Source organism: Sciurus carolinensis, chromosome 5 (genome assembly GCF_902686445.1).
Source record: "Sciurus carolinensis chromosome 5, mSciCar1.2, whole genome shotgun sequence".
NCBI lineage: Eukaryota > Metazoa > Chordata > Mammalia > Rodentia > Sciuridae > Sciurus > Sciurus carolinensis.
Window position 1 is genome coordinate 124,781,912 of NC_062217.1, and position 25,417 is coordinate 124,807,328.

Genomic DNA, 25,417 nt, shown 5'->3' on the forward strand with positions numbered 1-25,417 from the left:
CGCGGAGGCAGACATGATGAGAGAGAAAAGTAAAGCGCCCGCGCGGCATCCGGGTTCCTAAATGCCTGCCTAATGCCGACGTGGCAGAAGGAGTGGTTCGGCCCTGGAGCGTGGGGGCGGGACTTCCTGGGGCGAAAACGACGCCCCCCCCCCCCTCGGAACCGGAAGTGGAGCCTGGGAGCCTTGACGTTAGGAACGAAGTCGAACCTGGATCTGGAGCCGGGTGAGGAGTGGCATCAGGAGGTTCGGTGGTGGGTAGGAATGCAGAGAAGAAACAGGGGTACTACTGGCCAGATAGGGGTCCGGTTTTAGAAGGGAGGGAGGAGCCTGGGGGCGGGGCCTGAGAACAGACCCTTACCTCACGCATCCAAGACCCAGTATCGGTCCTAGACCCCTCTTAGCTTCCCGGCCCGGAATCCCGCTCCCGCTTGCTGCTCCGAACCTGTCTAAGGGCGCAAGATGCTCGGTCTCTAATGCTTAAGGGACCAGACCTCTCTCATCGTGGCTCGAGAAGCTGCCTTGGCTTCACTATCTTGATCCTTGGCGCTCCCCAGCCTCCACAGTTCGACTACTTTCAGAGTTCTAGGAAGCTTGCCCCGCCCCCTTGGGTTGTCACCCTCCACTGTCCACCTTGTGTTGAGACTGAAGGTTGACTTCAAGCTTCTGAGTGTGCTTGAGGAGATTGTTTTCTGGAGAACAAGCCCCATTCCTCCGACTTCCTCCTGATTTTAGGAAGATAAAAGGAGGGGGACATCTCTCAAGCTTAGTGTCAGTGACCTGTGCAAGATTTCAGATTTGGAAGGCCAGCTCCCAAGATGGCTTTGAATTTAGAATTCTAGTCCAGGAGCAGCTCAACTTTTCTGTAGTTAAGATGGCCTTTCCTAGCAAAGGGGACAGTCCCATTGTTCCACTGAAATACCTGTGAGGTCTCCTGCGTCCTGGGCCCCTCTGCCTATAATTAGAAAGTTAAGGCCATTTAGAGTAGATGAGATCAGATAGTCCTCTTCTTGGAAGAACCCTCGAAAGGCCCTTTAATTCATCCCTCTGTTGCTGGACAAGATTGTAGTAATTTTGATAGGGGCCTGTGTTCATAACAAGCACATAAGGAGAGCAGAAACAGGAGAGTTGGAGAGTGCATTGGGATTCAGAATACTCATAGACCTCTGCTTGATATTTTTCATGAAATCTTACATTGCCACCAATCCTTGAACCGTTTCTCTTGATTATGTGAAGATATTCTTGTGCCTGACTGAACTCAGTTCTAATCTGTTACCTTGCTAGAGTTTTCAGGTGTTCTTTAAGTTAGGTGATTTTAATGCTTTAGTTCCAAGGTCCATGCGCTTTTTTAGTGGGAAATCTGGGGTTGGAGTAGCATTTGGATTACTGCAGATTAGCCAAAGAATGTCATTTCTCTAAATCAGTTACTCTAAAGTTTGTCTTTTGAGGGGGAGGAATTTTAGTTGATGTGTTTTAGACTTTAGGCACCAGGTTAGATTAAAAATGACTTGGGCTGGGGTTGTGGCTCAGTGATAGAGCACTTGCTTGACATGTGTGAGGCCCTGGGTTCAATCCTCAGCACTGCATATAAATAAATAAATAAATAAATAAATAAATAAATAAATAATATATATATTATATGTATTGTATATATTATATATAATATGTAAGTAATATATGTAGTATATATTTTTTAAAAATGACTAGCACATTAGAGGGTACTTAGTATTTGTTGAATGAATTGATGAGTAGGTGCTGAAAAGAATGAATGGAAAGTGGAAACATTGTTTCATTTACCTGTAACATTATAGTAGTTCCTCAGCCAAAGGACTCCTTGTATGACTAGACACTAGAAATCTAGAAATACCACTGGGGAATGGAGGCTGCTGCTCCATTCTGATGGGTTTGTCTGACCTTGAAATGTAACCCTTTTGGAATAGGAAGCATGGGGTTCACAGTAACAGTTCTTGCTTTGAGGAGAAGCTGGGTATTGACTGGGACAGAAAATTACTGAGGTCCAGCTGATCACTGCCTGATGGTCAATTCCTTTTTATCTCTACTTCCTACTGAATAGTTGCTCTTTCTTTCAGGAGTTTGTTTTGACTAATTTCTCTTTTGTCTCTCATATGATAGGTGAGTCTAAGTTGGGGATGCTTTCATAATGAATGTGAACCAGTCAGCTCCACCTGTGCCGCCATTTGGGCAGCCCCAGCCCATCTATCCAGGGTATCACCAGTCCAGTTATGGTGGGCAACCAGGGACCACAGCACCCCCAACTCCCTATGGAACCTATAATGGCCCGGTGCCAGGCTATCAGCAAACTCTTCCCCAAGGTATGTTTCCAAGTTTCTTTTGAGCTAAGCAGAGGACTTAGCAACTTTAGGTTGGATTGTATCACTCACAAAGTTGCCTAGGGTGTTTGGGTGACTGGGATTGAGGAACATGAAATGGGCTTCATGAAACTGAAAGCAGTTTATCTTCCCCTGTTTTTAGATGGGTGACTGTTTCCACCTTCAGACATCTAGTGGGAGTACATCTTCCAGGTTCAGTGTCAGCTCACTTCCTGAATGGCCTCTCTTGGATGCATTGTTAAGAGCTAAATGGAGCTGGGCTTAGTGGCACAATGTCTGTAATCCCAACAACTCAGGAGGATAAAACAGGAGGATCATAAGTTTGAGGCCAGCTTGGGCAACTTAGTAAGACTGTCTCAAAATATAAAGGACTAGGGATGTAGCTCAGTGATAGAGTGCTTGGTAGCATGTGTGAGGCTCTGGATTCAATCTGCAGTACTACAAAAAAACAAAACAAAAAGAGCTAAATGAAAGGGATATGGTTACAGATCCTCCAGAGCCTGTTGACTTAAAACTCCCTGAAATCACTAATTCCTCATATTCACCTATATATACATAGAGAGAGCTAGAGGGAGAGTGTTTTTTTGTTTTGTTTTATTTTCTGATTTTTGTGGGTTTTTTTGGACTGATGGTTCTGTTTATAAATGACTCTGGCTCAAGTCTGTGTACAAATGAATCTAGAATGAAAAGTGGTATTATTTTTGTGTCCGATTTTTGGTGCAGGAACTATCTTTCTTCTAATGCCATTCCTTTTTATTAGCTTGAGTTTCTTCTGTTTCTTAGATATTCTATAACATAAGGGAAATAAGAGAAATTTGGTCCTGTATTAGATTTAGTGTTTGTTTTGAAGTGCTGGGATCAAATCCAGGATCTAAGCACATGCTGTACCACTGAGATATGTCCCCCAGTCCCCAATAATTGGTTTTTATATTATTTTTCTTTTTAATTTTATATTAAATATACTTATATTTAATATATTTAATATAGTTATATTCCTTTTTCAAGAAGAACAGCAGGTACTCTACAGATAATCCAGAGGGCCTTTTGGAAGGTAGATCTATGGTTAGGTTAACTGAGGACTTAAGATATAACAAAATATTTGTTTGATTTTTAGTACCAGGGATTGAACCCAGGTATGCTTCACCACTGACACACATCCCCAAACCCCTTTTTAAAATTTTATTTTGAGACAGAGTATTGCTAAGTTGCTTAGGGTCCCATGCTAAGTTGTTGAGGCTGGTCTTGAACTTGTGATTCTCCTGCCTGAACCTCCCAAGTTGCTAAGATTACAGGCGAATACTACCATGCCTGGCCCTATTTTTTCTTTTTGAGGAAGTATATTCCATGAAGGTATGTGGAAAAACAACAAGGCATCAAGGAGGCTTAGGTAAGATTTGGAAAATAAATCAAGTATTGCCTTTTTTTTTCCCTTTTTTCTTTTGGTACCAGGGATTGAACGCAGGGGCACTCGACCACTGAGCCACATCCCCAGCCCTATTTTGTTTTATTTAGAGACAGGGTCTCACTGAGTTGCTTAGTGCCTTGCTTTTCTGAGGCTGGCACCATCCTCCTGTCTCAGTCTCCTGAGCCACTGGGATTGTAGGCGTGTGCCACCACGCCCAGCAAGTATTACCATTTTAATCATACTGAGGCAAAGAATCTGAAGTAGTAAAATTAGAACTAAATTTTTGTTTTCAGTACTGGGAATTGAACCCAAGGGTGCCCTACCATTGAGCCACATTTCCAGCCCTTTTTTAAAAATTATTATTTTAAGACAGGGTCTTACTAGTTGCCCAGGTTGACCTCCAACCTCTTGCTTCAGGCTCCTGAGTTATTGAGATTATAGGTGTGCACCACCACACATAGCTAGGTCCCAGTTGCTTAGAAGAGCCTTATTCTTGGTTGGGAATTTGACTGGACATAGTCTCCCTTTGCTTCTAACTTGTCAAAGTGAAGTTTGGCATTCTCTCAAGAGGTAGCCTTGTTATTGAGAGGAAAACTTAGTGAGCAAGTTCCATTAATCAATTAAGCATGTAGGCTGGTTCTATAATGTCTAATCTCTACCAAGAGCAGAGCCAAAGGAAAAATAAATTGTTTATCCAGGGATCAGCAACATTTCAGAAGTGATTTGCCAAGTAACTGATCCTGGTATCTGCATTTCATATTGGAAAGATGGCTAAGCATAGTAGAAGTAGTTTTGACAGCAGCTCTGTTGGAAGGATAGAGTTCTGCTTTTGTAATGACATATGTGGCAGCACTAATGGGAGGAGAGGCCAACTGTCCTGACTAAACCCTTGGGCAGGGACAAGGTCTTTGACCTGTGAACACAATCCTGAACCTTGTGCTAATGGAAGCTTCTATACTGAGAAGTGAATGAAAAGGATATGATTAGGATAAGTAAAGTATATGAAGAAGAGGGTGATAGAATAGTCTCATTAAGAGGTGCCTTTTTTGAGGCAAGGATATAACTCAGTGGTAGAGCACTTGCCTAGTGTGGATTAGGGTCCTGGGTTCCATCTCCAGCACTGAAAAAAAAAAAGAAAGAAAGAAAGGAAAAAGAAAAACATGCTTTTGTTTACAGCCTATTTAAGTGTATTACTTGGTTATCTTCTGTACCTCCTTGCTCATACATGCTTAACTTTTGAGTTCTAGAGTAAGATGTTTTTCTTCTAACAGTTTACTTTTTGTCTAGGGTAAGAACAGTAGGCCGGGTGCGGTGGCACATGCCTGTATTCCCAGCAACTTGGGAGGCTGAACAGGAGGATCATAAGTTCAAAGCAAACCTCCGCAACTTAGTGAGGCCCTAAGCAATTTAGTGGGAACTTGTCTCAAAATAAAACTAGCTGGGAATGTGGTTCAATGGTTAAGTGTCCCTGGGTTTAATCCCCAGTACCAAAAAGAGAACATTAGGTTGGCCTGGTTTGAGTGCGTGAGTATAGTAATCATAGGAAGGCCCTACATTTTTTTTAGCTCTGACTACAGCTTCACCCTAGTTTATCTGTCAAGCAGAGTACAAGCTTCCTGTTGGGCATCCATGTTCAGAATACTGCCATAGCTGGAGTTGCATGCTTTTTTGTTTGTTTGGTAGTCCTGGGGATTGAACCTAGGGTTGTTCTACCACTGAGCTACATCCCTAGTCCTTTTTTTTATTTTTGCGGTGCTGAAGATTCGAACCCAGGGCCTTAGGCTTGCGAGGCAAGCACTCTACCAACTGAGCTATATCCCCAGCCCCCCTAGTCCTTTTTATTTTTTGAGACAATGTCTTGCTAAGTTATGGAGGCTTGCCTTAAACTTGCAAACCTCCTGCCTCAGCCTCCTGAATAGCTGGGATTATAGGTGTGTGCCATGAGCCTGGTTTAGAGTTGCATGTTGATGGTGTCCTTTTCACTGTGCATTTGTAGTATTGGATCAGTGATGGTCTGAGCTTATTGATTCTTGCTTTGCATTCCTGACTCAGGGAGGAGGAGAAAGTTATTTCCCAATCATTTAGTTTCTGTCCTTTACCCTCAGGTGTGTCAAGAGCCCCACCCTCCTCAGGGGCACCTCCAGTCTCTACAGCACAGTCCCCATGTGGCCAGGCTGCATATGGCCAGTTTGGCCAAGGTGATGTACAGAATGGTCCAAGCTCCACTGTTCAGATGCAAAGGTATGTACATGGGTTAACCTACAAATGGTCTGATGAAAGTGGAAAGGTTAGAAATATAGGAGGATCTATTTCTTTTCTTTTAGCCGGGCGCTGTGGTACACGCCTATAATCCTAGCGATGTGGGAGGCAGGAGGATGACAAGTTCAAAGCCAGCATCAGCAGAAGCTGATGAGCAACTCAGCGAGACCCTGTCTTTAAATAAAATACAAACTAGGGCTGGGAATGTGGCTTAGTGGTCGATTGCCCCGAGTTCGATCCCTGGTACACCCCCACAAAAAAAAATAAAAATTTCTTTCCTTTTTTCTTTTGCCTTTCTCATAGATCCCATTTTACTTTTCTCATATATCCCTTTTTCTCTTCCCTCTACCCTTTGAGTTTTGTTATTCCCAGTTACAGGTGTTGCAGATGTCTACCCCTGTGTATTATTGAACAGTCGTTCTTTTTTTTTTGGTAGTGGGGATTGAACTCAGGGTCATTCAACCACTGAGCCACATCCCCAGCCCTGTTTTGTGTTTATTTAGAGACAGGGTCTCACTGAGCTGCTTAGTGCCTCACTTTTGCCAAGACTGGCTTTGAACTCGCCATCCTCCTGCCTCAGCTGCCCAAGCAGCTGGGATTACAGGTGTGTGCCACTGCGCCCAACTCAGAATGTGCATTTTAAACATTGAACATAAACCTGGACATGGCAAACAAGTGGGATACATAGACAATACCAGGTAATGAATATATTAAAAGATATAAAATAGGGTAAGGATATAGTGGGTGATTGAGAAGATAGGGGCCTTTTTTGTTTTGTACTGGGGATTGAACCCAGGGGTATTTAACCACTGAGCCACATTCCCAACCCTTTAAAAAAATTTTTTTTTTTTTAAATTTTGAGACAGGGTTTTGCCAGATTGCTTAGGATTTGCTAAATTGTTGAGGCTGCCTTTGAACTTGCGATTCTCCTACCTCAACCTTTCCAGCTGCTGGGATTATAGGCATGTGTCACCATTCTGGGCTGGGAACTGTTTTAAATATGCTGGTCAAACTGGGTATGGTGCTGCATGCCTGTAATTTCAGTGATTCAGGAGGCTGAGGCACGAATATCACAAATTCGAGGCTAGCCTCAGCAATTTAGTGAGGGCCTGAGCAATCTAGCAAGACCCTGTCTCAAAATAAAAAATTTAAAAAGGACTGGGAATGTAGTTCAGTGGTAAAGCACCTCTGGGTTCAGTTCCCCAGTTTAAAAAAAAAAAAAAAATTCTGGTTAAAAGAAAGTTTCTGTGAACTAATTTGAGATTTCAGTGAAGTGATGAAGTGAGCCATGCAAAGATCTGGGGGAAGAGTGTCTTGGAAAAACAAGTGCAGAGACTCTGAGGTAGAAGTTACCTGGTGGCCATGATGAAAAGCAAGAAGGTCAGTCTGTAGGCTAGGGATTTAGGTCAGTGGTAGCCTCTGCAATGCCCTGGCTTTGAACCCCAGCACCACAGAAACTAACCAAGAAAACAAAAATATAATAAGAAGGGAGCTGGGGATGTAGCTCAGTGGTAGAGCACTTGTCTATAGCATGGTCAAGGCCCTGGGTTTGATTGTCAGTACTGCCAAAAACAAGAGAGGGAGCAGCAGTAATGAGGTAGGAGATAAGCCAGGAGAGAATGTGGTGTCTTGAAACCAGGTAAAGAGAGTATTTCCAGAAGGCGTTAGAAGAATCAGCTTTGTCAATTGCGGCAGAAAGGTAAGATGAGGGCTAAGAATTGAATAATGTGATTTGACAAGGTCAACATCATTGATAAATGCAATTTCAGCAAAGTTGAAGAAAATTGCCTAGTTGAAGTGGGTCAAAGAATTTCAATCAGGCAGTAGATTACTATAACCTGAAAACCCTTTTGCAGGTCATCTTAGAAAGGAGAAAAAAAATAGAAATAACAAAAAATTTTTATTTTGAGGGGTGTGGTGGTGTAAACCTATAATCCCAGTGATTCTGGAGACTGTGGCAGAAGGATTCCAAGTTTGAGGCCAGTCTGGGCAACTTGACAAGACCATGTCTCAAAATCAAACGAAACAACAACAACAACAAAAAAAAAAAAAAGAAAAAAAAGAAAAGGAAAGAAAAAGGGTTGGGGACGTAGCATAGACTGATAGTTTTAGAGCACCCCTGAGTTCAATTCCCAGTTCTGAAAACCAATTTTTTTCAAGTTCATAGATCAGTTTTTAGAAAATGAAATACTCAAGTTCCCAAAACCAAGTGAAGACTGAACATCAGTGTAACTTGACTCTATGGCTGCCTGTAGCTTGAGTGAAAATTATGATCTTGAGAATCCAGGGATTTAAATTTAAGCAGGTGCTGGGGATGAGAAAGGAGTTCTAAGACTTTCCTGAGAGGCCATTTGGAATTGAGATCTTATTTAGGTAGTTTGTGTTTGGGCTCTACCTTCAGTGAACAGTTAGACTAGGAAAAAAGTCTGTACACTGGCAGAAGAAGATAATAGGGAGCCCTGTTTTTCTCAGGTGGGCTGTTGATGAGTAGGGGAAGAAAAGTCTTGGGACTGCAAATGGACATGCAGGAACCTTTTGGGGTAATAAAAATGTTCTAAAATTGGATTCTGTTTGGACTTTGCATAACTACAGATTTACTAAAAATCATTAAATTGAACATTTAAAGGTATAGAAATTATGGTTATACCCTGATAGTTTGTTTAAAATTTTTGATCTTGGATTATAATATTGATGAAGTACTTCCAGAAGCTAATGCAAACAACCATACTTCCCCAACCGAGGCCAAAAGGACTTCTCAGAGGAGGAAAGGCAATTGATTAGAGTCAGTAAAAAGTAATAGGGGACAGCAGATAGAATAATACCTTGAAAACATTAAGGGAAAATAATTGTCAACTTTGAATTATGTACCTTATCAAGAGAGGGCAGGTAAAGATATTTTCAAATTGAGTTGACAATGTCAGACTTGGTTGAAAAACTGCTAGGGAACTGTGTGTGGTGGTGTCCACCTGTAATCTCAGCGACTAGAGAGGCTGAGGCTGGGAGATTGCAAGTTTGAGGACAGCCTCAGAAACTTGGTGGGACCCTGTCTCAAAATAAAAATAAAATGGGGTTGGGGATGGGATGTGGCTCACTGGTTAAATGCACCTGGATTCAATTTCCAGTACCAATAAACAGACAAGCAAATTACTAGGTGAGAGACTTAGAATAAAAATTAAAAAATGAACCTAGAAAGAAGGGCCTTTAAAGGGAAAAAATAAATTGAAGAAGTACAGGTAGCATAGATGAATTCTTTTGTAATGCTTAGCTAAAAGGGGAACAAAAGTATAAGGGGAATGCGAGATTATTTGGTTGGATTTTTTGAATAGTTTTATCGACATATCATGCAGTTCACCTATTTGAAGTGTACAGTTCAGTGGGTTTTAATATATTGCAACTAATTATTATTACATTTGGTTTTAGGGTATTTTCACTATCTCAATTTTTTTTTTTTTTTTTTTTTTTGAGTGCTGGGGATCGAACCCAGGGCCTTGTGCTTACAAGGCAAGCACTCTACCGACTGAGCTATCTCCCCAGCCCCCATTTTCACTATCTCAAGAGGAAACATCATGGGTCTGGGGTTGTGGCTCAGTGGTAGAGCACTTGCCTGGCGTATATGAGGCACTGAGTCCGATCCTTAGCACTGCATATAAATAAATAGATGCCCATTGACAACTAAAAAAAATACTAAAAAAAAGAAGAAACATCATATTCTTTAGGTATCTAGCTACCCCTGATTTTTCTCCATTCTCCTATGCCTCCAGTCCTAAGCAACTGTTGTTTTACTTTCTGTCTCCATAGATTCCCTATTCTGTACTTAATAGGAATAAAATTATATACTATATGATAAATTTATAACTGAATTAATTCACTTAGTATAGTTTTTTTTTTTTGTGTGTGTGTGTGTATGTGGGGGGGTGGGTACTGGGGATTTAACTCTGGGATGCTTCACCACTGAGTTACACTCCCAGCTCTTTTTTATTTTTTATTTTTATTTTATTTGGTTTAGAACCTCACTAAATTGCTGAGTCACTGGGATTACCGGTGTGCTCCAGCTTGTTTGTTTTCTTGAGCAGGGTCTGGCTAAGATTGAACCTACAACCTTGCACATACCAGGCAGGCACACTACCACTGAGCTGCACCTCCAGCAGAGTTGGTTATTTTTTTGAGATGTTAGTATGTTTGTACTGATGAGAATACTCAGAGAGGGAGAGGTTGAGGGGAAAGTACATTGGAAAGGCAAGTTGTAGAAAGGTAAAAGATATGTACATATAATATACAGATAGCTTGGGCTATACCTCAGAGGTAGGGTGGTTGCCTAGCCTGCAGAGGCCCTTGATTCCATCTCTAATACTGCCAGGAAAAAAAAAAAAAGTATCTACAATATATAAAGAACTCCTACTAATCAGTAAGAAAAAGACAATCCAGTTGAAAAAAGTAAAGAACACTTGGGTACAGTGGCATGTGCCTATAATCCCAGGAATTCTGGAGGCTGAGGCAGAAGGATTATAAGTCCAAGACCAATTTGGGAATTTAGTAATACCCTGTCTCAAAATTAAAAGAGAACTGGAATTATAGCTCAGTGCACTTGCCTAGTGCCTAGCATGATGAAGGCCCTGGGATTAATGTCAAGTACCACAAAAAAAAAAAAAAAAGGAAAAGAAAGAAAGAAAATCTCTAAAATCTGTCTACATTAAAATGCTTGGGCTGGGGTTGTGGCTTAGTGGTAGAGTGCTCACCTAGAGCATAGGAGGCACTGGGTTCGATCCTCAGCACCTCATAAAAATAAATAAATAAAATAATGGTATTGTGTACATCTACTACTAAAAAATGTTTAAAAATAAAAATAAAATGCTTAAGTAGGGAGTGGGGATATAGCTCAGATGGTAGAGTGCTTGCCTAGCATGCATAAGATCCTGAGTTCAGTCCCCAGCACCACCAAATAAACAGGCAAGCAAAAAAATGCTTAAGCAAATTGTGGCATATTTATTTACTGGAATATTTAATTAAGAAAGGGAGTGAAGTATAACTAAGGCAAAATAATAGATCATTTTCATAAGCATGGTTGAATAAAAGACACAAAATCCAAAGAGTATGTGTTTAATGATTCTGTTCACAAAAGGTTGAAGAAAAGCAGAACTGTACTTTTGAGGAGATAGACTAAAAAGGCCAGAGGATGATTTTCAGAAAGTGATGAAAGTAGTTACTCCTGGGAGAATGACAAGGGTTTATGGAAGAGATGCACGTAGGACTTTTGGATGCTAGTGTGTTCTATTTTTGATTTGTTTTTTGGTTATGTGAGTATAATTTTATTATAATTATTCAACTATACAGGTATGTATTTTGTACTTTATATTGTATCTCACTGTTAAGCTGGAATCAAGTCTGGTGCTTAGTTCTAGTTTGGCCTGCTTACTTTTACTGCTATGTGCTCTATCTGTCATTATTTTGCCATCATACTAGATTAAAGAACCTAGAGATGCTTTATAAGTCATAAAGCTATGATTTTTTAATGTATTTATTTAGGTAGTAGGGTTTGAAAGTGGGCATGTTTTACCACTGAACTATCCCGTCATTTTTGCTTTTTGTCTTGAGCTAGGTTTGAGGTCGGCCTTGAACTTGGGATCTTCCTGCCTCAGTTTACTGAGTTGTGAAGATTACAGGCATGGATGACCACACCCATCTATGATTTAAAAAAATATATATTTAAATATGCTGTCTGGTATCATGCAAGTAACCAACAAGATGTTGCTTTTTAGACCCAGTTGGAAAGCTACTCAGTTTATGTCATTTCTCTAGTCCCTTCCTGGTATAGTTCTCAGGTAGTCTCTCAATTAGTATAGAATGCCAAACTCAGCTGATCTGCTGCTCTGATCTTACAGAGATTTTTTTTTTTTTTTTTTTTTTTTTGTAATGGGGATTGAACCCAGGGATGTTTTATCACTGAACTATCCGCAGTCTTTTTTTTTTTTTTTTTTGTGGTGCTGGGGTTTGAACCCAGGGCCTTGATGCTTGCAAGGCAAGCACTCTACCAACTGAGCTATATCCCCGCCCCAGTCTTTTTTTTTTTTTAAGAGTAAAAGAGTAAGATTTATTCAAGTGAGAAGAAAAGAGACCCAATTGGGTTTGTCCCAGTCCTTTTTGGTTTTTATTTTGAGACAGGGTCTTACTAAGTTGCTGAGGGTCTCCTTAACTTGATGAGGCTGGCCTCAAACTCTCAATCCTCTTGCCTTAGCCTCCTGAGTTGCTGTAATTATAGGTGTGTACCACTCTATACTGAACTGATCTTACAGATTTTTCTAATACCTATCCCAGGATAAAGTAATATACACTAGTTTAAAAGTTGAAAAATAAATTTCATTTGTTTGATTTCACATTTCTTAAGAACTTGTATGCATGTGTCTTCCCTTTCAGCCTCTTCAGGGTTCAGATTACAAAACTGAGATGGTTTGTCAACAAAGGACTGAGGCAGAGGAAGTGATAATTTAACTAGCAGATTAAATAGTATTTGACCTAAGGGTGCTTAACATATGTTGTGGAGTCAATCTAGAGAAAAATAAGATTTGTCACAAATAATCACAATGTAGATAATCAGGAATGTAATTTACTCATAGATATACAAGTATGAAGCCATAAAAGAACTCAGGAACAGTGTAAGATGCCAGAATGCCTGAATGATATGGAGCTCCTGCCAGCTTTGAAGGGTACCCCAACCCATCAATCACCTCTGTTTTCCTTCTTTTTACAGACTCCCTGGGTCTCAGCCATTTGGGTCCCCATTGGCCCCTGTTGTCAGCCAGCCAGCTGTGCTTCAGCCCTATGGCCCTCCTCCGACAAGTGCACAGGTGACTGCACAGCTGGCTGGAATGCAGATCAGTGGTGCTATGGCTCCAGCCCCTCCCCCTTCAGGGCTGGGTTATGGTAAGTAGCAGTGACCATAGGAGTGTTTTTGTCCCTTTCTTTTCAGAGGTATTAGTTTCTGGGAGTATGCCTGGATCCCTTTTATTTCCTGTACCTCAGCTCCAGAAGATGGGACAGTCATACTTGTGCTTCTTTTGTGGAAAGGGAAGTGACTTATTGAGCTAGGATATAGAATGACTGGGCTTCTGACTCTACCTCTTCTTTTTCTCAGGCCCACCAACATCGCTGGCCTCAGCCTCAGGAAGTTTCCCTAACTCTGGTCCATATGGCGCCTATCCTCAGGGCCAGGCTCCTTCCCTTAGCCAGGCCCAAAGTCATCCAGGGGTCCAGCCTCCCCAGCGATCTGCCCCACCACTGGCCTCCAGCTTCACACCCCCAGCTTCAGGGGGTCCTCGGATGCCTTCTATGACTGGTCCACTCCTGCCTGGACAGGGTTTTGGGGGGCCCCCAGTGAGCCAGCCCAACCATGTATCCTCACCTCCTCCTCAAGCTCTGCCCCCTGGCCCCCAGATGACTGGGCCCCCAGGACCCCCGCCACCTATGCACTCCTCCCAGCAGCCGGGCTATCAGCTGCAACAAAATGGTGAGTTTTTCTCAAGGTCTATCTAAGAAGCTAAAGACTTCAGTTTTTCAGGTGTTTTTTTAAGTATTCCTTGTGAAGTGATAAACTAGATGGATTACTTCAGAGTGTCATTACTAGGATGGGAGGTTTATAAGACATTGGTGTTTCTTTCTTTTTTTTTCTTTTTTTCTTTTTTTTTTGCAGTGCTGGGGATAGAACCCAGGGCCTTGTGCTTGTAAGGCAAACACTCTACCAACGAGCTATATCCCCAGCCCTAGTGTTTCTTTTAGTTCAGATAGTGTCATCTTTCCATGAATGGCTTCCCCAGGGATTAGTGTTTCTTATAATTCTATATTTTTAAAGTCTAGTCATTTCCCTGAGTCCTTAAGAAGATACAAGAAAGGGATTTTTTCTTTTTTTTCTTTTGGTACTTGGAATTGAACTAAACCCAGGGGGCACTTTACCACTAAGGTATATCCCTAGCCCTTTTTATTTTTATTTTAAGACAGGATCTTGTTAAATTGCTTAGGACCTCCATAAGTTGCTGTGACTGGCCTTGAACTTGTGATCCTCCTTCCTCAACCTTCCAGGTCTCTGGAATTACAGGCATGTACTACTGCACCCAGCAGGGAGGGGATTTTTCAGTTTATCACTCTGTGCCCTTGTCTTTCAGGTTCCTTTGGACCAACCCGGGGCCCTCAGCCCAATTTTGGAAGCCCCTACCCTGGAGCACCCACTTTTGGCAGTCAACCTGGGCCTCCTCAACCACTGCCTCCTAAGCGCCTGGACCCTGATGCCATCCCCAGTCCTGTAAGTAGATGCTTAGATGGTCCTAATGAAATGGGTTTGTGTCTGCCAGATAAGCAGGTTGACCTGATGACCTACCTGTTTGCCTAGCATTTTTTGATAATATTTCCTTTTCATTCATCTTCTTGTAGGCCTAAAATCTAGATATGATTTTTGATTCTTTGAAGTAGAACTTGCAGTTCCAGAAATCTTTTTTTTTTTTTTTTTTTTTTTTTTGATACTGGAGATTGAACCCAGAGTTGTTGTTCTACTGAGCTACATTTCCAGCCCTTATTTTGTGACAGGGACTTGCTAAGTTGCTGAGGCTGGCTTTGAACTTGTGATCCTCTGCCTCAGTCTTCCAGGTTGCTGGTATTATAGGCATATGTCACTGTGCCTTCTAAGTTCCAGAGGTCTTCAAGGACAGTTTTACTCCATAGCTACATGGGGAAGGAAGGGAAGTCAAAGCAGTATCAGCGTAGCTTTGGGTTGAGGATGAGTTCTGTTACTTTGGGCATACATGGTCACCTTTGCTCTTCTGTGGAATAGTAGCTGGGTCTTATCCATAGACCTAGTAGGAAAGCATTCTTCCTAATGATTAGAGTAGGTGGGGATTATCTGATATTAGGTGTTCAGAGTGGAAAAGCCATAATGGTTCCTCTCTGCTCCTACTTAGACATTGTTATACGAGGAAACCCACAGTACTTATGGTTAATAGACCCCTGCTGTATGGATGGGGAAAAGTGATCTATAGTGTACAGGGACATAGTATATAAAGTCTCAGTGGGGAAGCTGCTTTTCCCAGAAGAGGGTGAATCTCATCCTTAGAACCATCAGCAGAATCCTCAGGCTTTCCTTATCAGATTCAGGATAGAGGCTGGATCTGTATTCCCAAGTAGGGACCACTTTATAGTCCTATCTGTAACATTGCTGTCAGTTACCTCACCATGCTTAGCCATTGTCATATTCCATTCTGTTCTCTTCCCTCTTCCTTCGGGGAATCACCATGGTGAAGGAACCTGTTGGCTAAGGATGACCTGGGAGGATGGAGCAGCTTTCCTACCTTTCTCCTCCTTCACAGTGGAAAAGAGTGTGATTGGATGTGAGGGAGGCTTCTTTCAGCACAAGAAGAGTCCTTAGATAGGGGATTTGGCCTTATGGAGGGAGTATTGCTCTTCTTAAGGTTTCTCCCATTCAGCCCCTCCCTGTAAACCCTGCTTGCTTCCTGTTTGCATCTTTATCTTGATATATCATGGTTTGAACTACTGTGGCCTCTTTGTTGGGTTAGAGACTCAGAATTTCAGATCTAGAGGGGGCCTGACTGTAGCAGTCTGATTTGGGCTCCAGCTGTTCACATCTAACTCATCAGGGTTGAGAGAAGTAACATCTGCCTCTTGTTCTTTTGTCTCCCTCCCTGTATTCCCTTGCTGCCTTTATTATTAAAACTAAAAGCAACTCAATGAGCTGCCTCCTCAGCAGAAAACCAGGCACAGAATAGATCCTGATGCCATTCCTAGTCCAGTAAGTGCAGGGGGTGTGTGTGTGTGTGTGTGCGCGTGTCATCCCTGTGTTAGTGCCATCCATGCATGCCTGTGACCTCATCTTCACCTCATCCACCATGTCCATCCCTGTTCATACTCTTTCCTTTGCCCTTCTAAATCCTTACTTGTATAAGCTGAAGGATATGCATGCCTCAAGTCACCATGTAAGGAAGAGGTAGCAAGCTGTTAGCAGTTCCTTGAGTATGGGATGGTAGAAGGTCAGCCTGTAAGGGTGGAGCTAGATGGAATGTTAAGCTTGGGTTTCAGTCCTGCTTCTGGCTCTTCCAGGAGCCTGTGTGTGACATGTGATGGAACAGGACAAAGTTAAGCAGTATATTCTTCCATTTTGGGTTTGATTGGTCTATAGCCTGTTGTGGAGAAACATTTGGGTAGGTGGCTGCTAATTTACAGGTTCATCAAATTCCAAACTGGTATTTCTTAGAGGGGAAGGGATTGTTTGGGAAAATGTGGGCCACTTTCTTATCTGGCAAGTCTTTGACTTTGCTATATTTCTAAGCTTCCCCCCTTTCTGCTGTGGGATAGTTTATTTGCCCTTTATGTTTCCTGGTTTTATCAGACTCATCTTGAAGTAACTGATCAAGGGTCACCAACCTGCACAAGGGTCTGGTTACCAGCTTTGCATATCCTTGTTTCTTCCCCTTCACTGTGTTTGTCAAAATATGGGGGTGAGGATTGGGCTTTACGAATTGGGTACTTATCCTATCCTCCCATATACTTATGATGCTTACCTGAAAGGAAGGCAGCATCTGCTTTCTCACCTTACCTGATCATTTCTGGATGTTTAATTCTCTCCTCACCCTGTCCCTTGTTAATTTCATTGAGTGTAGAGTCATTCCAGGTAGATTCATTTTTACATGGTTACTACCATCTTTTTTCCTGCTCTGACTCAATGTATCTTGAGGGGAGGGGATCAGGGTTGGGGGAGGTTTGATGGGGATGGGAGTAGAATCTAACCATGTTTGATTGTCTGTGATCAGAGCTGGAGCTTTCCTGGAGTGGGAGGAATAAGAGGGTATTCACCATTGACTGGGGGCCAGGGACAATTTATCAAGAAGCTCATTTTTGGTGTGGCCTACCCAGCATCTTATTGCTGGCTAACAGAGTGGAAGATTGGCATTGTGGCATTTGATATGATATCCAGGAGAGCAGGCCTGGTGCATGAGGTGTTCTTTGGCAAATTGCTAATTTCTGTGCTGTAGCTCTCACCTGTCTTTTTCCTAGTACTCTGGGACCTGGCACTTCATTTTCTTCTATAATTTCACTCATTTCACTTCTTCCCTGCAGATTCAGGTCATTGAAGATGACAGGAACAACCGGGGTTCAGAGCCATTTGTTACTGGTGTACGGGGCCAGGTGCCACCTTTAGTCACCACCAACTTCCTGGTGAAAGACCAAGGTGAGAAGGTGTTATCTCCTTCCTTTGGGGGCCTTTTGTCCAAGGTTATCAGCTTGTAAATGGAGCTTTTATCTATCTTGAACAGAGACCAGTCCCCCCAACCAAGTCCTTCTGGTAGGGAAAAAGCCACCTTTAGTTCTGGCGTTCGTGGAGGTGATGGGGTGAATTATCAATGGAGAGCTGGTATCTGGAGGGATTTTGTAATATGACTCACCTGAGGCCATCTACCTCCTCCTTCAGGGAATGCAAGTCCCCGATACATCCGATGCACATCCTATAATATCCCTTGCACATCTGACATGGCAAAGCAGGCTCAGGTGCCCCTGGCAGCTGTCATCAAGCCACTGGCAAGGCTGCCCCCAGAGGAGGTAAGTCAGAGAAGGGGCTAGAATATAATGAAAGGGAAGGAGGGGGAATAAGGCTTCTTCCTAGATGTGATTCTGACTGTCATGATAGAATCTTGGTCCTACTGGAGGGGCAGTATCTTTAATAGCTTTCTTTCCCAGAGCTTATGCCTAGAGAGAATGATGTGGATGATAGCACAAGTTTGAGAAATTGCCATGTAGACCAGGGTTTGTGGGAGAAACAAACAATATGAAAAGAGGCAGGGCCAACTTGTAGGCTGAAGACATCTGGCTGTAGGAACCTCTCATCGAATGATCATCTCCATATAATGAGAAGCACATAATTCTATTTTTTTCTTTATAGGCTGGCCTGTCACCCAAGGTATATAACACAGTATGTGAGAGACAGGTACATTAGGATCCAGTATTCCATCTCTTACCTGACTTGGGCCCTAATCTATCACTCCAGTACCTGGAACCAGCATGATAAAAAAGAGCTAAGCAGCTCCACTTCTAGGCCTTGATAGATACCTCATGTTCATTCTTTACTTATCTAACTTTAGAATTCTCAGAACTGGAAGCTCAAGGCTCAGTTTATAGTCTGCTTCCTTCTCTGTCTTCCTTTGTTTTTCTCTTCTCTTTTTCTGGGTCCCAGTGGGAATGGTTGGACACTGATCTGTTATCTCTTGGGTGACATCTGCCTGGGACATCAGTAGGTATCAGAATTCTACTCTGGGTGAAAGGAGAGAAGTGTTATAGATACTTAGGGATGGAAGCAGGAGTCGAGATCCCTAGGGCAGGAGTGGAAAAGAATGAAGATAGGACCAGAAATAACAATCTTGGATAATCTTTGGCTTTCTCCTCACATGTTTGTGGTAGCTCTTGGCTTGCTATGATTAATTGTACATTCCTTTTCTTTTTTTTTTCCAAAGAAAAATTAATTCTGAAATGGGGAATAAGAAGAGAGAACTATGAAATTTAAACTCTCAGGGACATTTTCCTGTGATTAGTACCGTCAATCATTTGTCCTCATTCCTTTCCACTCTACTTCTTCCCCAGGAAAAATATCTGAGCCATGCCCCTTCTCCTTCCAGATTCTTCCTCCTCATCTGTTGCCACATGTCTGAACCCATCATAGCTTCCCTCCATGTCTGAGCCCCTCCTCTTTGCTCCTTAGGCTTCACCATATGTTGTGGACCATGGGGAATCTGGCCCTTTACGCTGCAATCGCTGTAAAGCATACATGTGCCCCTTCATGCAGTTCATCGAGGGAGGGAGGCGCTTCCAATGCTGCTTTTGCAGCTGTATCAATGATGGTATGTTCTTGGAGGCTGGGATTCAGGGGGAAAGTGTTGATTGCATCTCATCATTCTCTTTCTAATTTTTCAGGAGCTGGGGAAGTAGGGCACATGTGGGGATATGGGACATTGGAGTGATAGGGGGCAACTCAGCTAGCGCCAGATGTACTAAGTTTGAGAGTGGACCTTTGAGTAACACACTGCATACTCCCCACAGTTCCCCCCCAGTATTTTCAACATCTGGATCATACCGGCAAACGTGTGGATGCTTATGACCGTCCTGAGCTATCTCTGGGCTCTTATGAATTCTTGGCCACTGTAGATTACTGCAAGGTGAGGGAAGGTAGCAGGGGAGGAGTAATGGGTGGAGGATAATGAGACAGCTCAGAATTGCTGTTGTCATTTCCCTTACCCCTTTGGTGTCACTTTTGATGCTGACTGCTTTCTGGTCAACTGGCCTCCTTACCATACCCTTCTCTCCCCATTTCCTTCCTTTGCAGAATAATAAGTTTCCCAGCCCTCCTGCCTTCATCTTCATGATTGATGTCTCCTACAATGCCATCAGGACTGGTCTTGTTAGGCTCCTCTGTGAGGAGCTCAAGTCACTGTTAGACTACCTACCTAGGTGAGAGTAATGGAGCTGAGGTGCTTACTTTAGTGAATGGTGGGTTTTCTGGGTTGACTGAGCAGATGGGTCCTGATTCCATGAAGTTGTGGGTGGTGGAGAAGGTGGCAAGTCTGGGTAACAAATGTCATCCACAGGGAGGGCGGGGCAGAAGAATCAGCAATCCGCGTTGGCTTTGTCACCTACAATAAGGTGCTTCATTTCTACAATGTGAAGAGTTCATTGGCCCAACCACAGATGATGGTTGTATCTGATGTGGCTGACATGTTTGTGCCACTCCTGGATGGCTTCCTAGTCAATGTCAATGAGTCTCGGGCAGTCATCACCAGGTAAGAGCCAGATTGTGGGGGTGAAGAGAATAGGGAAAGCCAGGGAGTTGGGGTCAGTAGGTGGACAGGGGCTGTGGCTTCAGGAGTTATCAGAGTCTGGGGGCCAAATGATTCTTCAGGGAATTAAAAACCAAAGATATGAAATCTCAATAGAAATTTTGGTTATTTCCCATCACCTATCTCTTTAGCTTATTGGATCAGATTCCAGAAATGTTCGCAGACACAAGAGAGACAGAGACAGTATTTGCACCAGTTATCCAGGCTGGGATGGAGGCTTTGAAGGTAATACTGGAGTCCCTGATAACCTCCTCTACCTTGCTTTTTCATTCTTTTCTCTGCCTTATATTCCTCTAAACATCTTACCCTCTGGGATACAGCTTCCATTTCTTCAGTGATTGGTGACTGTCCAGCAAATCAGCCTTTCTGACGTAGTTGGTGCTTAAAAAATGACAAGGGAAGGAATAAATGAATAAAAAATGAAAAAGTAGTGCTGTCTTCTTTCCTAGGCTGCTGAGTGTGCAGGGAAGCTGTTTCTGTTCCATACATCCTTACCCATTGCAGAGGCTCCAGGGAAGCTGAAGAACAGAGATGACAGGAAATTGATCAACACAGACAAAGAGAAGGTGTGGGACTGGAAGGTGGTGGGGGTACTTTTCAGTAGAGGGAAAGGTGGTAACTCTTCCCAATGTCTCTCTTTTTTTTTTTTTTTTTTTTTTGTGTGTGTGTGTGTGTGTGTGTGTGTGTGTGTGTGTGTGACTGGAGATTGAACCCAGGGCCTTGCCAGTCTATTCCACTATTCCCACATGTTTATACCCTATCCCAGCCCAAAGCCCCTTGTGGACTTTTTTTTTTTTTTGGTGGTACTGGGGGTTGAACTCAAGGACATTTTACCACTGAGCTACATCTCTAGTCCTTTTAATTTTTTATTTTGACACAGGGCTTCGTTAAGTTGAACTCACTGGCTTTGAACTTGCGATCCTCCTAACTCAGCCTCCCAAGTTGCTGGTATTACAGGCATGGTCCAACAAGACGGCTCTCAGCCATTTTATAATTTTTTTATTTTTGAGACAGGATCTTGTTAAGTTGCAAGGCTGCCTTGACTTGTGATCTTCCTGTCTCTTCTGAGTTGTTGGGATTTCAGGCAAATACCACTGTGCCTGGCTTTTTCTTTTTTTAAAAAGAGAACTTTGTACTACTATTGTAAATTCCTAGGCAGTAGATTGAAAGTCTTACAAGTATTAAAGTATCCCATGGTACATGTATTCCCTTAAATAGGGAAGAACTGAGAAATCTGAACATGTTTTCTGCTCCTCCCCAGACTCTGTTCCAGCCCCAGACAGGTGCCTATCAGACTCTGGCCAAAGAGTGTGTGGCCCAAGGCTGCTGTGTAGACCTCTTTCTCTTCCCTAACCAGTATGTGGATGTGGCCACGCTCTCTGTTGTGCCCCAGCTCACTGGTGGCTCTGTCTACAAATACGCTTGCTTTCAGGTAATGGTGTGGGATTCTGGGTGGCAGGTGACAGCAGGTCTTGGAATGATTGCTTACATATGGAGTGGCTTCTAAACCACTGATTCATTAATAGGAATTGTGTTAAAGGAGTGTAAAGAAGGGAGCTCTGAGAGTATGATGGTTAGGAGCAAGGGCATTGCTGTCAGGACTGCACTAGAGTGTCAGGTTGACACTCTAGTCCCACCACATATTAGCACTGTTACCTAGGAAAAAATTTATTATCCCTTCTTTTGTTCTTTCATCTATAAAATAAGGTTTCATTACTTATTAATTAGGATTTGTTTATAGAATTAAATAATTGTGTGTAAAGCATTTTGTGTGGTACCTGGCATATAGTCAGTGCTTAAAAATACCATCAATACCATTGTTGATCATCTTCACTGTTATTGCTATTACAATTAAGCAGGCTTGTGGAGGGGGAGGGGTTCAGGGAAACTGACTGCAGGGTAAGTTATGTGACTAGTGATATGACTCTGGGCATGGATGACTGCAGGTGGAGAATGATCAGGAACGGTTCCTGAGTGACCTGCGTCGTGATGTACAGAAGGTTGTTGGCTTTGATGCTGTGATGCGGGTCCGGACAAGCACTGGTCAGTCCTGGTTGAAGAGCACTTGGGGGGTTAAATCTGAGAGGAAAGCATGTGGTACCTGTTACACCTTTAGTCATGACCCTGACTCTGTGTGGCTTCAGGTATCCGTGCTGTAGATTTCTTTGGAGCATTCTACATGAGCAACACAACAGATGTGGAGCTGGCTGGACTGGATGGGGACAAGACAGTGACTGTGGAGTTCAAGCATGATGATCGGCTTAATGAAGAGAGTGGAGCACTCCTGCAGGTGGCAGGCGGGAGGCAGGGGCTAGGGAGGAAGTGCTAGGTGAGGAGCAGGCTGAATTGGAAGAAGAGGCTGGGAGAGGGTTGGTTTATGCCTTTCCTCTAGTTTAATAATGTAGTAAAAGGACAAATTTTTCAGAGGACTTTTGTGAGGGAGGGATGTGAGTGTACCCTGTCTCTCTTCCTCTAGTGTGCTCTGCTTTATACCAGCTGTGCAGGGCAGCGTCGGCTCCGCATCCACAACCTGGCACTGAACTGCTGCACCCTGCTAGCTGATCTGTATCGGAACTGTGAGACTGACACACTTATCAACTACATGGCAAAGTTTGGTGAGGATAGGCACAGGGCAGGGTGGGATTTGGGCTGAGAGAAAGGCCCAGGATGGTCAACAATTCAACATTCCTGGGTAGGTCTGATGGTGTGAAGGCTCATATGATGTGGCTGACCAGTAACTGCTATTCCCACTTCCCCACCCAGCATACCGGGGTGTCCTGAACAGCCCTGTGAAGACTGTGCGTGACACTCTTATCACCCAGTGTGCCCAGATCCTAGCCTGTTACAGAAAGAATTGTGCCAGCCCCTCCTCTGCAGGACAGGTGGGGAAGATGTGTCAGTGGAGGGGTTCTTGGGACAAAGTTTAGCACTTAGGAGGGATTTCTCATAATCACTGATTTTATTTCAATAACTCCTCAGTTGATCCTTCCTGAGTGCATGAAGCTACTCCCAGTTTACCTGAACTGTGTGTTGAAGAGTGATGTCCTGCAACCTGGAGCTGAAGTCACAACTGATGACCGTGCCTATGTTCGACAGCTGGTTACCTCTATGGATGTGGCTGAGACCAATGTCTTCTTCTATCCTCGTCTCCTGCCATTGGTGCGATTGAGAGTTGGGGTGTGGGACATGGCACTCAGAAAAGGGCCTCCTAGAAGGAGGAAATGTGGGTGGGAGAGCAACAGCATCTCTCTTTGACACTAAGAAATTTGTTTTTATGGACATTTCACACTGAGAGAATTACAGAAACCCAGAATGGGTGGTGTCTGGGATTTTTCTTTGTGAGTTTGTGTGTGTGTGTGTGTGTGTGTGTGTGTGTGTGGTGGGCAGGCATGTAGTATGGTCCTTGGTAATCTTTTTCTCCCTTCCTTTGTCTAGACAAAGTCTCCCATTGAGAGTACCACTGAACCACCAGCAATTCGGGCATCTGAAGAACGTCTAAGCAATGGGGATATATATTTGTTGGAGAATGGGCTCAACCTCTTCCTCTGGGTGGGAGCCAGTGTCCAACAGGGTGTTGTCCAGAGCCTTTTCAACGTCCCTTCCTTCAGTCAGATCACCAGTGGCTTGGTGAGGACAGGAGTCAAGTAGACTGTGGGTGTGGAAGTATACTTCATGGTGTGAGTGGGAGCCAATAAAGTTAGTGTGCTGGGCCCCTTACATAACAGGGAACACTTAGAGGGAAGGGAGGGTATTGTCATTCTTCACTTAGGCTTTCAGTTGATGCATAAATCTGTGTTGCCCCCCCTTCTTGACTGAATTCAGAGTACTTCATCATAAGGAGGAATGACTTTTGTGTTCCAGAGTGTTCTGCCAGTTCTGGATAATCCACTGTCCAAGAAGGTTCGAGGCCTCATTGATAGCTTAAGGGCACAGAGATCGCGGTACATGAAGGTAACACTGCTCTGAACCCTGTATTTTTAAATTCTTTGTGATATTAGGGATTGCACCTGGGGAGCTCTACTACTGAACTGCATCTCTAGCCTGTTTTATTTTTTGTTTTGAGGGTCTCATTGTTACTGAGGCTTGCATTGTGAACTTGGAGATCCTCCTGCCTAAGCCTCCCAAGTAGATGGATTATAGGCTTGATCCACCATACCTGGTTAAACCCTGAATTTCTTGTCAAGTTCTCACCTGGAAGTGGGGTGGGGAGTACGTCATGAGATTTCTAGGCATGCTTCATTCTCTTTGGCCCTTCCTCATGACCCTGCATTTTGGCCATAGCTTATCGTGGTGAAGCAAGAGGATAAGCTGGAGATGCTGTTCAAGCACTTTCTGGTGGAAGACAAGAGCCTGAGCGGGGGAGCATCCTATGTGGACTTTCTCTGTCATATGCACAAGGAGATTCGGCAGCTACTGAGCTAAAAGCAAATGGGTAAATGGCATAGGGTCCCAGGCCAGCTTCCAGAAAGTATCCCAGGATGGCAGAGAAATTGGGACAGTTCCATATCTTATAAGTCATGTAAGCTGACCTCAGTCTCTTTGGGGTGGAGGGGGAGATATAAGGAGGCACCTTCTTTCTGGGCTCAAGTATCCTACCACTCTGTCATGTCCTGCTGGTGGAAGGTGCCCCTATCACCTCACTCTATCCTCCTTTTCCTGCTAATCCTGTCCTAATGAATGTAGTTTCTCATTTTACTGTATATGATTTGGTGTTGGGGGTTTGGAGGCACCCAGACCCTGGCAATATTTTATGTCCCTTTGGACCAGCCTCTCAGAGGAGAGGGGCAGGCAGGAAGGAGTGGGGATCCCAGATTACTCCAGGGGTGGCTAATTCAGCTCAGTGCCATCAACTTCCTATATTAGGGATAACACATACAGGTGCACAAGAGCTGGGGTACAGACCACAGGTGGTGGAGAGAAAAGTGGTTGGTCCTTCTTGGGCCTGGAGGTCAGCAGCCAAATCACACTGAGGGTGGTTGATTAGCTTTCTCTGCTTCCGCTGTTCCTGTTCTCTCCCTTGCAATGACCGGTGATTACTTCGTGGATAGAGGCACGCTGTCAGAGATGAATAAACCTGGAGATTGAGTTGTGAGATATATTATCACCTGGGAGAGGTACCAGCCTCCTTTCCAGCTGGAGAGGCGTCAACACTGGATGGTTCTGTAGGGAGCCTGATCATCAACTTGCAATACCTCACAGAGCCAGCCCACATCCCACTCAGCTTCCACTGGCAACGCCGCTTCTTCACGCCAAGGGTTGTTGGGGAGAGACAGGTGGCAGGAGCCCTGTGCTCTTTCACCAGGACACCACTTGGGCTTTGGTATTGACTGAGTGGCTGACAGTTATCTTCCAACCCCAACTGACTGGGGCAGGACAAGGGCTAGGATTGAGGGTAGCCAAGCTTGCCTGCTCCCAGCCTGGGATGGCCCCTGCTCTGGACCTCTCATTTCTCTTCATTGGTTTATTTTTCAATGCATCTTTAATTTGTAAAGAAATAAAATAAGATGTAACCAGTAGCCTCATCTTTA

The 25,417-nt window shown here is 43.5% G+C and overlaps 1 protein-coding gene across 4 annotated transcripts; it reads left to right on the forward strand.

Annotated features, from left to right (window-relative positions):
• Sec24c (SEC24 homolog C, COPII coat complex component) lies at positions 1-25,405 on the forward strand. 4 transcript variants are annotated; one of them, XM_047552950.1, is made up of 25 exons: positions 87-223; positions 2,131-2,330; positions 5,859-5,994; positions 12,758-12,930; positions 13,142-13,513; positions 14,166-14,302; positions 15,731-15,799; positions 17,125-17,236; positions 17,477-17,604; positions 18,758-18,896; positions 19,096-19,211; positions 19,379-19,503; positions 19,641-19,832; positions 20,021-20,114; positions 20,339-20,455; positions 21,151-21,321; positions 21,836-21,932; positions 22,034-22,179; positions 22,366-22,504; positions 22,653-22,771; positions 22,869-23,048; positions 23,325-23,516; positions 23,751-23,840; positions 24,171-24,321; positions 24,938-25,405. In XM_047552950.1, the coding sequence occupies exons 2-24, from the start codon at positions 2,159-2,161 to the stop codon at positions 24,309-24,311; spliced, it is 3,357 nt and encodes a 1,118-aa protein (XP_047408906.1). In that variant the 5' UTR covers positions 87-223; positions 2,131-2,158; the 3' UTR covers positions 24,312-24,321; positions 24,938-25,405. The 4 variants fall into 4 exon arrangements, with proteins under 4 accessions (XP_047408908.1, XP_047408906.1, XP_047408905.1 ...); XM_047552949.1 differs by having other exon boundaries at positions 24,171-25,405; XM_047552952.1 differs by lacking the exon at positions 2,131-2,330 and having other exon boundaries at positions 1-223; positions 24,171-25,405.
• Positions 25,406-25,417: the final 12 nt, after the last annotated feature.